This window comes from Salvelinus alpinus, chromosome 3 (genome assembly GCF_045679555.1).
Source record: "Salvelinus alpinus chromosome 3, SLU_Salpinus.1, whole genome shotgun sequence".
Lineage (NCBI taxonomy): Eukaryota > Metazoa > Chordata > Actinopteri > Salmoniformes > Salmonidae > Salvelinus > Salvelinus alpinus.
In genome coordinates this window covers 81,444,021-81,457,014 of record NC_092088.1, presented here as the reverse complement: position 1 = coordinate 81,457,014, position 12,994 = coordinate 81,444,021, and the positions used below count along the sequence as shown (strand labels likewise).

The 12,994-nt window shown below is 44.6% G+C and overlaps 1 protein-coding gene across 4 annotated transcripts in view; it reads right to left on the bottom strand.

Moving 5' to 3' along the window:
• LOC139571441 (protein phosphatase 1B-like) overlaps nt 1-12,994 on the bottom strand; it is a 46,672-nt gene that overhangs the window by 8,690 nt on the left and 24,988 nt on the right. For all 4 annotated transcript variants that reach the window (XM_071394319.1, XM_071394320.1, XM_071394318.1 and 1 more), the window contains 3 exons: nt 11,246-12,109; nt 7,893-8,010; nt 4,635-4,746 (listed from right to left, as the gene is read on the bottom strand). In XM_071394319.1, coding sequence (XP_071250420.1) covers nt 4,635-4,746; nt 7,893-8,010; nt 11,246-12,094 — 1,079 coding nt within the window. In that variant the 5' untranslated portion in view covers nt 12,095-12,109. The remainder of the gene's footprint in view (nt 1-4,634; nt 4,747-7,892; nt 8,011-11,245; nt 12,110-12,994) is intronic.

Below are 12,994 nucleotides of genomic sequence, written 5' to 3'. Positions count from 1 at the left end.
TAAAATAGAGATTAGAGACTGGAGTATAGACTCAGGCAAGGCATATTCACGGTTATTGTATAAGTGTACATAAAATGCATTGAGTTTGTCTGGAAGAGAGGCATCGTTGGGCAGATCACGGCTGGGTCTTCCTTTGTAATCCGTAAAGGACTGTAACCCCTGCCACAATCGGTGGGCGTTGGAGCCTATGTAATATGATTCCACCTTATTCCTATATTGTCCTTTTCCTCGTTTGATGACTCTGCAGAGGTCATAGTAGGATTTCTTGTACTTGCTCCTGACCTCAGTCGTAGCATCAGGGTTGTCTGCGATAGCCATGTGTGTGGTAGCGCTGACCTTTAGTTTAGTGCCAACTTCTGTATTAATCCAGGGCTTTTGATTGGGGAAGCAGTGAACCCTCACTGTGGGGACACACGTCGCCGATGCATTTCCTAATGAAGCCGGTGACTGGGGTTGGCTTGTCAATGCCAAAAGCGGAGTCACTGAACATATTCCAATAAGCACCAGCAAAGCAGTCCTGCAGCATAATCCTGATTCTGATTACCATTTCTCATTGGAGCGAGACATGAGTAATTCCTGTTTGAGATTCTGCTTGTAAACAGAAATCAGAGTACGGAGTCATGATCTGATTTGCCGTATGGTGGACGAGCGAGGGCCTTGTATGCCTGTCCCTCTCTTCCTCTCCTTCTTCACCCTCTGCTTCTCTTCCAACAGTCTCTCTCAAACATTAAATTACATCTTCCTAATATTGAGTTGCACGCCCCTCCCCCTTTTGCCCTCAGAACAGCCTCAATTAATCGGGTGTGGACTCTACAAGGTGTTGAAAGCGCTCCACAGGGATGCTGGCTCATGTTGACTCCATTGCTTCCCACAGTTGTGTCAAGTTAGTTGGATGTCCTTTAGGTGGTGGACCATTCTTGATACACACAGGAAACTGTTTAGCATGAAAAACCCAGCAGCATTACAGTTCTTGACACAAACCGGTGCGCCTGGCACCTACTACCATACCCAGTTCAAAGGCACCTAAATATTTTGTCTTGCCCATTCACCCTCTGAATGGCACACGTACACAATCCATGTCTCAATTGTCTCAAGGCTTAAAAATCTTTCTTTAACCTGTCTCCTCCCCTTCATCTACACTGACTGAAGTGGATTTAACAAGTGACATCAGTAGGGATCATAGCTTTCACCTGCATTCATCTGGTTAGTCTATGTCATGGAAAGAGCAGGTGCTTTGTATACTTGCAATTTTGCACCAATTTGCTTCATTCTGCTACATTCACAGTCCTCCTCCTCCAGTGGTTGGCATGCTAGCTTCAAGTGTCATTGGATTAGGGTTTGCATCCCGGTCCGGTCAGCCATACAGGGACGGAAATCATACTGTACATGGCTACTTAGCAGCCCATGTAACAGTGACCCTTCACTGTGGTCACTCTCCAGGGGATCTCTCTTGCCTCCACTATTCATTCTCTACCCTTTTGGTTCCATTGCTTACAGTGGATGTGAGATTATTTATAGCATGCATGTCCAATGCAGACATATGATGGGATTAGTATTGGCCTCGTGGGCGTGTCCAATGCAGACATAAGGGACTAGTATTGGCCTCGTGGGCGTGTCCAATGCAGACATAAGGGACTAGTATTGGCCTCGTGGGCGTGTCCAATGCAGACATAAGGGACTAGTATTGGCCTCGTGGGCGTGTCCAATGCAGACATAAGGGACTAGTATTGGCCTCGTGGGCGTGTCCAATGCAGACATAAGGGACTAGTATTGGCCTCGTGGGCGTGTCCAATGCAGACATAAGGGACTAGTATTGGCCTCGTGGGCGTGTCCAATGCAGACATAAGGGACTAGTATTGGCCTCGTGGGCGTGTCCAATGCAGACATAAGGGACTAGTATTGGCCTCGTGGGCGTGTCCAATGCAGACATATGAAGGGATTAGTATTGGCCTCATGGGCGTGTCCAATGCAGACATATGAAGGGATTAGTATTGGCCTCGTGGGCGTGTCCAATGCAGACATATGAAGGGATTAGTATTGGCCTCGTGGGCGTGTCCAATGCAGACATATGAAGGGATTAGTATTGGCCTCGTGGGCGTGTACAATGCAGACATATGAAGGGATTAGTATTGGCCTCGTGGGCGTGTCCAATGCAGACATATGATGGGATTAGTATTGGCCTCGTGGGCGTGCCCAATGCAGACATATGATGGGATTAGTATTGGCCTCGTGGGCGTGTCCAATGCAGACATATGAAGGGATTAGTATTGGCCTCGTGGGCGTGTACAATGAAGACATAAGAAGGGACTAGTATTGGCCTCGTGGGCGTGTCCAATGCAGACATATGAAGGGATTAGTATTGGCCTCGTGGGCATGTCCAATGCAGACATATGATGGGATTAGTATTGGCCTCGTGGGCATGTCCAATGCAGACATATGATGGGATTAGTATTGGCCTCGTGGGCATGCCCAATGCAGACATATGATGGGATTAGTATTGGCCTCGTGGGCGTGCCCAATGCAGACATATGATGGGATTAGTATTGGCCTCGTGGGCGTGCCCAATGCAGACATATGAAGGGATTAGTATTGGCCTCGTGGGCGTGTACAATGAAGACATAAGAAGGGACTAGTATTAGCCTCGTGGGCGTGTACAATACAGACATAAGGGACTAGTATTGGCCTCGTGGGCGTGCCCAATGCAGACATATGATGGGATTAGTATTGGCCTCGTGGGCGTGCCCAATGCAGACATATGAAGGGATTAGTATTGGCCTCGTGGGCGTGTACAATGAAGACATAAGAAGGGACTAGTATTAGCCTCGTGGGCGTGTACAATACAGACATAAGGGACTAGTATTGGCCTCGTGGGCGTGTACAATGCAGACATAAGGGACTAGTATTGGCCTCGTGGGCATGTACAATGCAGACATAAGGGACTAGTATTGGCCTCGTGGGCGTGTACAATGAAGACATAAGAAGGGACTAGTATTAGCCTCGTGGGCGTGTACAATACAGACATAAGGGACTAGTATTGGCCTCGTGGGCGTGTACAATGCAGACATAAGGGACTAGTATTGGCCTCGTGGGCATGTACAATGCAGACATAAGGGACTAGTATTGGCCTCGTGGGCGTGTCCAATGCCGACATATGAAGGGATTAGTATTGGCCTCGTTGGCGTGCCCAATGCAGACATAAGGGATTAGTATTGGCCTCGTTGGCGTGCCCAATGCAGACATATGAAGGGATTAGTATTGGCCTTGTTGGCGTGCCCAATACACTGTACATGGGGCTTGTCATTTCTATACTGAAACAGGATTAGCTAAATAAAAGGCTGACATTGGCAAAATGAGTGTGTGGGTTTTTCTTTTTCATTAGACTCATAGTGATGCTAACCATGTTGAAGGATACCAGATTAGACTCAATGATGCTAACCATATTGAAGGATACCATATTAGACTCATAATGATGCTAACCATGTTGAAGGATACTAGATTAAACTTCTACAGCTCCTGTACATGCCGCCATGAAATGGATTAGTGACCAATGGATTCCGCCATAGGGCGGCGCACAATTGGCCCAGCATCGTCTGGGATTGGCCGGGGTAGGCCGTCATTGTAAATAAGAATTTGTTCTTCACTGACTTGCCAAATTAAATAAATGGTTAAAATAAAGGCCCTACCCTTGTAATGAAGGTAGGCCTTAAGGATGACATGCTCAGGAGAGATATTAATAGTACATATTACTATCATGAGGGTGTGCAGAAAGGAATATTTTAAAGGTTCATTTCATTAAAAAAATATATGTTGCTTGAAATAAAGTAGCAATTTGTTTGCTTCATGTTATGCATCATCCTAATGCAATTATATGCATTCATTATTATCACCACAAGGTGTCAGCGCTAGCATTTGTATTATAGCTTTACTACACGTAAACAAACCACTAGCGAGGTCTCGTAATGTGAGGTAAATAATACATGACTAGCACTAGCTACCGGTTCATTAAAACCACGCTATGTTTCTTAATCAAAACAATGAAGGCAATACACCTAGGTAAAATAAAGCAGACGAAGAGCTAGAAGAAACAGATTGGTATAGGGGGAGAGAGATTGATAGTGGGATAATGACTTCTGCTAGCTAACTTTTGATTTAAACAATGTGGCCGTCAAACATTGGACTAGTATGCTAGCTACATTTAGTTTAGTTATATTATTGGCTGTCGTGAAAGAAATTAATCTATCTAACAAGGTAAACTGATCTTACTCTACCTTCACATCACCCTAGCTGTGTGGTTATTTCCTGTGCTACCCAAATGTAGCCAAAACCACCAGAGCAAACGGATAGTAAACAGATAAGTGGGAAATAAAAAGGAAATAAACATGAATTGACTTTGTTTAGTGGTTATGGTAGCAAGTTACGTTTTTTAGTTGGATCAAGAAATACAAACACGTCATTTTGTGCAAGCAAACTAACTTGCAGCGTCGGGTGTTTACTGGGGAACCTCTTGGTTGCGTGTGCATATAGAATGTGTTATTGTTTTGACAGTTGAAAAGGTCTATAGACTAGAGACTAGACACTAGAAACTAGACTAAACACTATAGAGTAGACAGTAGAGGGAGGGGCCAGGCTCTTACTTGCTGGCGAGGCCTCCCCCTGGTGGCAGGTTGGGGATGCTCTCTGAGGACAAGTTTCTCATGACCGTCACCAGGTCAGGAATACCCTCCTCTCCTGCCTTCTCTATGATCTCTGAGAGGGGGAGACAGAGGGAGAGAGAGAGAGGTGGAGAGGGTGAGCGAGAGAAAAGAGGGGGATGAGAATTGAAGGGATTCATTCAAGGTTAAATGTTGCTACATAAAATCTCAACTGCGGAGAGACAAGTGAGTGTGAGAAAATGTTCCGTGTGTGTGTGTAAGACCAAGGAAGGAAGGTCAGAGCCCTGAGGCATAAGCCAGAGACAGAAAGTAAGAGTGCATGTATCATTGGAGTAGGAGTCAGAGAAGACCGACCAGAGGAAACCCTTGCAGCCCAGTTGGACTGGCTAGGTCCGGTGCCAGTTAGATGTCCCGCCAGAGCATTCCTCTCTGGAGCAGACATTCCTCTTTGCTCTGCGGGAGCTCCCTCTGGCGCTCTCCCAGCTAAACATTAGCGAAAAATTACCTCAACCTTATTCCAACACTGCGGGCCAACTCTGGGGGAAGAGTTTACATAACCCCCAAAACTCTCTCCCGTTTGACAGAGTAAGTCAAATGGCAAAAAGAGACATGAAAAAAGGGGAGGATAGGAGAGAAATTAGACAAAACCGAGATGGTTGGGTCATTTGTCAAGACTGAGTGAGAGAGAGAGCAATAGAAATGGAGAGAGCGAGAGATGGTGAGTGAGAGAGAAAGTAAAGCCCTTAAATTGAAATTGAATTGAGAGCGAGAGAGAGCAAGCAAGAGAAAGACAGTGGCAGAATACCTGACCACTGTGACTGACCCAAACTTAAGGAAAGCTTTGACTATTTACAGACTCAGTGAGCATAGCTTTGCTATTGAGAAAGGTCGCCATAGGCAGACCTGCCCTCAAGAGAAGACAGGCTATGTGCACACTGCCTACAAAATGAGGTGGAAACTGAGCTACACATCCTAACCTACTGCCAAATGTATGTCCATATTAGAGAGACATTTTTCCCTCAGATTACACAGACCAACAATGAATTTGAAAACAAATCCAATTTTGATAAACTCCCAAACTCCCATTGTGTGAAATATCAAAGTGTGCAATCACAGCAGCATGATTTGTGACCTGTTGCCACAAGAAAAGTGCAACCAGTGAAGAACAAACACATTGTAAATACAACCCATATTTATGTTGATTTATTTTCCCTTTTGTACTTTAAGTATTTGCAAGTCTATACAGTGCCTTCGGGAAGAATTCAGACCCCTTGACTTTTCCCACATTTTGTTGCGTTAGAGCCTTATAAAATAAACTCAGCAAAAAAAAGGTCCTCTCACTGTCAGCTGCGTTTATTTTCAGCAAACTTAACATGTGTGAATATTTGTATGAACATAACAAGATTCAACAACAGACATAAACTGAACAAGCTCCACTGACATGTGACTAACAGAAATTGAATAATGTGTCCCTGAACAAAGGGGGGGGGGTCAAAATCTAAACAGAGTATATGAAATGGATGATTATTTGTACTCTGTCAGAGATACGAAGCAGAGACAGACCCTTACCAAGTACATGCTGAGTGACCACCAATTGGCAATAGAAACCGGCAAACATAAAAAGACATGGTTACCCAAAGAGGAGTGTGTATGTGGTCACTGCACGACAGGGGAGGTAGAGACAGAGATACACTTTCTCCTTTACTGTGAGAAATATTCCTCACCAAGAGATTCATTATTCACAGATATTAAGACATTTATGCCAAATTTGTAGTTATTAAACCCAGAGGAAAAACAAAAAATACTCATGGGCAATGTCTCCTTTTTCAGCCAAATATAGCCCACTGAAAAATAACATCTGCAGTAACTTACTTATTATTAGTGTTATTGTTATTACTATTGTTATTAGTGGTATTACTATTAGTGTTATTACTGTTATTACTATTATTGTTAATATTGGTATTACTGTTATTACTATTATTGTATTTTTTTCAAATATTTTTTAAATTGATCTTTTACCCCCTTTTTCGTAGTAATCAATTGGTAGTGTCTACTGTCTTGTCTCATCGCTGCAACTCCCATATGGACAACTCCCATATGGACTCGGGAGAGGCAAAGGTGGAGAGCCATGCGTCCTCCGAAACACAACCCAACCAAGCCGCACTGCTACTTGACACAATGCACATCCAACCCGGAAGCCAGCCACACCAATGTGTCGGAGGAAACACCGTACACCTAGCGACCCGGTCAGCGTGCACTGCGCCCGGCCCGCCACAGGAGTTGCTAGTGCGCGTTCAGACAAGGATATCCCTGCCGGCCAAACCCTCCCTAACCCGGACGACGCTGGGCCAAATGGGCCTCCGGTCGCGGCTGGCTGCGGGCTCGAACCCAGAGTCTCTGGTGGCACAGCTAGCACTGCAGTGCAGTACCTTAGACTTAACACCCAGGAGGTCCATTACTATTATTGTTAATACTGTTATTACTATTACTGTTATTATTGTTGTGATTATTATTCCAAATAATAGTGGTACAAGTAGTACGGGTGATGGTAATGATAGCAATTTAATGATGGTGGTAGTAGTAGTAGTAATGACGATGGCAGTTGTAATACTGATGTAATGTGAGGATGACAGTCAGTTTCATTTTCTATGTTTAGCCTTTTACATTTATTATACTTCTACTATTGACTGTTAATAATGATAACACAATTGTATTCTTTTTTGTATTATTATTCATAATTTTATTACAATGTATATTGTATACATTGTTGCTTTGGCAATATTGATGCAATGTTTTTCATGCCAATGAAGCAGCTTGATTTTTAATTTAAGAGTGAGAGCAAGAGAACGAGAATCTGAAACAGGGTTAAGAGGGGGAATGTGACAGACAGGAGAAGGGAGAGAGAGAGACTGTTGGAAGAGAAGCAGAGGGTGAAGAAGGAGAGGAAGAGGGGGAGTGTGGAATGAGAAAGTGGGTCAAGACATGAATGTGCTTCAATGGGAGTTGATAGGCCAGCTGGAGTTCTAGCAAACGGCAGCCAGGCAGTTTTACCCAGCTGTTTAGAAAGTGTGTGAGAAGGGGATTGGAGGGGAGTGTAATACATTTTGACAGGGCCTGTGGTATGTAAGGGGTAGGAAACAAATGCACACTTGGAGAGAAAGGTAATAGTAGAGAATGGGATGCAGCCTGGATGAAGACAACAGTATGGAGGGGAAAAGTCATGTGTACAATCATTCTCACCTTCCACGCGAGACTCCAGAAACTTATCCAGCTCTGTATCTTTCTTCACCGCCTCCTCTGACACTTTAGGGCAGTTTGGCAAACAGACCAAAACAACACTCATGTTATCCCGACTTCCCTGTAGCGGAGGGGGGAGAAAGGGATGGAGAGTCATTACATGTGTGGGGAGGCACAGTTAACTCTGACAATAAAATAAGGCAGCCTCCTTTATACAGTGCCTTCAGAAAGTATTCAGACCCATCAACTTTTTGTTACGTTACAGTCTTATTTTAAAATGGATTGAATAAATGAAAATCCTCAGCAATCTACACACAATACACCATAAGCTCAGGTGCATCCTGTTTCAATTGATCATACTTGAGATTTTTCTACAAGTTGATTGGAGTCCACCTGTGGAAAATCCAATTGATTGGACATGATTTTGAAAGGCACACACACCTGCCTATATAAAGGTGCTACAGTTGACAGTGCAAGTCAGAGCAAAAACAAAGCCATGAGGTGGAAGGAATTGTCGGTAGAGCTCCGAGACAGGATTGTGTCGAGGAACAGATCTGGGGAAGGGTACCAAAACATTTATGCAGCATTGAATGTACCAAAGAACAGTGGCCTCCATATAACTTAAATGAATAAGTTTGGAACCACCCAGAATCTTCCTAGAGCTGGTCACTGACAGAGCTCCAGAGTTCCTCTGTAGAGATGGGAGAACCTTCCAGAAGGACAACCATCTCTGCAGCACTCCACCAATCAAGCCTTTATGGTAGAGTGGCCAGACAGAAGCCACCCCTCAGTAAAAGGCATATGACAGCCCACCTGGATTTTTCCAATAGGAACCAAGATTGAATTCTTTGGTTTGAATGCCAAACATCACACCTGGAGGAAACCCTGCACCATCCCTACGATGAAGCATGGTGGAGGCAGCATCATGATGTGGGAATGTTTTTCAGCAGCAGGGACTGGGAGACTAGTCAGGATCGAGGCAAAGATGAGCGGAGCAACGTACAGAGAGATCCTTAATGAAAACCTTCTCCAGAGCGCTCAGGACCTCAGACTGTGGCGAAGGTTCACCTTCCAACAGGACAACAACCCTAAGCACACAGCCAAGACAACATAGGAGTGGCTTCGGGACAACTCTCTCAATGTCCTTCAGTGGCCCAGCCAGAACCCGGGCTTGAACCCGAACAAACATCTCTGAAGAGACCTGAAAATAGCTGTGCAGCAAAGCTCCCCATCCAACTTGACAGAGCTTGAAAAGATCTGTAGAGAAGATCCCCAAATACAGGTGTGTCAAGCTTGTAGCGTCATACCCAAGAAGACTCGAGGCTGTGATCGCTGCCAAAGGTGCTTCAACAAAGTACTGAGTAAGGGGTCTGAATACTTATGTAAATGTGATAAATTACTAAAAACATTTCTAAACACCTGCTTTTGCTTTGTCATTATAGGGTATTGTGTGTAGATTGATGAGGGAAAAAAACGATTAACGACTAAGAATTAGGCTGTAACCTAACAAAATGTGGAAAAAGTCAAGGGGTCTGAAGTAGAGGTTGACCGATTAATCGGAATGGCCGAATAATTAGGGCCGATTTCAAGTTTTCATAACAATCGGATATCGGTATTTTTGGACACCGATTTGGCCGATAATTTTTTTTTAATTGTATTTTTTTTAAACACCTTTATTTCATCTTTATTTATCTAGGCAAGTCAGTTAAGAACACATTCTTATTTTCAATGACGGCCTAGGAACGGTGGGTTAACTGCCTCGTTCAGGGGCAGAACGACAGATTTTTACCTTGTCAGCTCTGGGATTCAATCTTGCAACCTTACAGTTAACTAGTCCAACGCTCTAACCACCTGATTACATTGCACTCCACGAGGAGCCTGCCTGTTACGCGAATGCAGTAAGCCAAGGTAAGTTGCTAGCTAGCATTAAACTTATCTTATAAAAAACAATCAATCAATCATAATCACTAGTTAACTGCACATGGTTGATGATATTACTAGTTTATCTAGCGTGCTCTGCGTTGCATATAATCGATGCGGTGCGTATCGTTGCTCCAATGTGTACCTAACCATAAACGTCAATGCCTTTCTTAAAATCAATACAGAAGTATATATTTTTTAAACCTGCATATTTAGCTAAAAGAATTCCAGGTTAGCAGGCAATATTAACCAGGTGAAATTGTGTCACTTCTCTTGCGTTCATTGCACGCAGAGTCAGTGTATATGCAACAGTTTGGGCCGCCTAATTTGCCAGAATTTTACGTAATTATGACATAACATTGAAGGTTGTGCAATGTAATAGGAATATTTAGACTTGGATGCCACCAGTTAGATAAAATACGGAACGGTTCCGTATTTCACTGAAAGAATAAACGTCTTGTTTTCGAGATGATAGTTTCCGGATTTGACCATATTAATGACCTAAGGCTCGTATTTCTGTGTGTTATTATTAAGTCTATGATTTGATAGAGCAGTCTGACTGAGCGATGGTAGGCACCAGCAGGCTCGTAAGCATTCATTCAAACAGCACTTTCGTGCGTTTTGCCAGCAGCTCTTGCTGTTTATGACTTCAAGCCTATCAACTCCCGAGATGAGACTGGTGTAACCGATGTGAAATGGCTAGCTAGTTAGCTAATAGCGTTTCAAACGTCACTCGCTCTGAGACTTGGAATGGTTGTTCCCCTTGCTCTGCAAGGGCCGCGGCTTTTGTGGAGCGATGGGTAACGCTGCTTCGAGGGTGGCTGTTGTCGTTGTGTTCCTGGTTCGAGCCCAGGTAGGAGCGAGGAGAGGGACGGAAGCTATACTGTTACACTGGCAATACTAGTGCCTATAAGAACATCCAATAGTCAAAGGTTAGTGAAATACAAATGGTATTGAGAGAAATAGTCCTATAATAACTACAACCTAAAACTTCTTACCTGGGAATATTGAAGACTCCTGTTAAAAGGAACCACCAGCTTTCATATGTTCTCATGTTCTGAGCAAGGAACTTAAACGTTAGCTTTCTTACATGGCACATATTGCACTTTTACTTTCTTCTCCAACACTTTGTTTTTGCATTATTTAAACCAAATTGAACATGTTTCATTATTTATTTGAGGCTAAATAGATTTTATTGATGTATTATATTAAGTGTTCATTCAGTATTGTTGTAATTGTCATTATTACAAATTTTTTTTTTAAATAATAATTGTCCGATTAAATCGGTATCGTTTTTTTTGGTCCTCCAATAAAATCGGTATCCTATCAGCGTTGAAAAATCATAATCGGTCGACCTCTAGTCTGAATACAGTGTACCAAACACCTCGATCCTTTACATTTGTAAAACACACACACACAGTCTAGCCTCACTGTACCTTGTGCAGGCAGGTGTCCAGCACCTGGTTGCAGACCTTCTCCAGGTCGTGGGACACCTCCAGACGGGACTTGACAAACTTACACAGCTCCTCATTGGTCATCACGTCCCAGATACCGTCACAGGCCAGCACCACAAACTCATCCTCTAGGGCCCTCTCGATCTCAAACACCTCGGGTTCTGGGGACACAAGCTGCTCCGTGGCACCCTTCCCATCCACACACTTGTAGTCGTAGTCTCCCAGGGCCCGGGACACGGCCAGGGAACCATTCACCCTCTGGATCATTACGGATCCGCCTGCGTTCTGGATCCTCTCCTTCTCCCGTGGGTTGCAGGGCTTGTGGTCCAGCGTGGAGAAGCAGACATGCGCGTTGCGGTAGAGCACGGCCCGTGAGTCACCACAGTTGATGAAGTACAGGTGCTCTGGAGAGAGCAGCACGGCCACGGCCGTCGAGCCGCTGCGGTCCATGCCGTTACGCAGGTCAGAGAAGTTCCTCATGTGCTCATCGATCTTCAGGAAGCCGGTGCGGATCCCCATCTTGACCATCTCCACGGCGGGTGCAGGTGCTGGGGTGACACCCTCAGGGCCCGGGGGACCCATGCTGTGGGTTATGATGTGCCCCAGCAGGTGTTTAGAGGCATAGTTAGCCACGCGGGAGCCGGCGTGGCCGTCGTAGACAGCGAAGAAGGACCAGTTGTCCAGGCCCTGGGGTAGACCCACCGTGGCGGTGTGGGCGTCTTCCATCTCCACCCGCCAGCCCTGCATGCTGCTCAGGCCATAACGGAGACCATTGCCCTCGCCGTGGGCGTTGTGCTTCTCAGTCTTGGGCTTGTCCAGGAACGCCCCCATGGCTTAGGCCACCACCTGGCGACAGGAGGAAGGGAATGAGGAGGAGGAGAAGAGAAGAGAGGAAGGGAATGAGAGAAGAAGATCAGGAGACTGGTTAGAGCTTGCAAAATTAGAAACACCTCATCCATTCCACTTGTGAGATGGGTCTAGCCAAACAGAGCAGCTGAAAACACAACATACTCTATTCAAGTAATGTTGATAAAAGTTTTGGCAACAACAAGTGTGAGACTAAAGCAGCATTATAGCGATCAACACACGGTTTGCTTCCTGATGCCTCCCACATTGCATCTGCTTCGGTGTCTATGAAGAACGTGCATCTTCAGAACAGACACTTGTTTTATAGCAACCAACAACTTAAACCCACACAATTATATTAAACACATTGAGATAGTTGGCTTGGATGCCAGACTGCATTCAGTATTGAAGATAAAAATGAATGTGGAGAGGTCTGAAATGTACTACTCTTATGTAGAAAATCTGCTTCCTAGCTCTGAGAGTTCACGCCATTTCTAAGAGAAACACCCACCAGACAGTGACGGAGACAGGGGAGGGGAGAGGGAGAACAGTGTGTCAGATCTAATTGAATAGACTTCAAAAAGAACTTCAGACCTTTTCAACTCAACTGATTAGCCTATGGAGTATTATTATTCTATATGATGTCCTGTTGGCTGGGTAGTGTTAGTATCCTTTTGGCTGGGTAATAGATTTCTGGTGAAATCGTGCTGCCAGATTACAATGAGGTTTATGGTAAATTAACATTGCTTTTGCACTATGAAAATGTATCCTTTAGTGTTTTAATGGTGGGCAGGCTGCGAGCAGGGCAGGCTCCTGGATGTCTGAAGCCTTGGTCTTGAGTGGACAGAGCAGCCTAGCTTTGAGAGGCCAAAGACAGCCATCTGG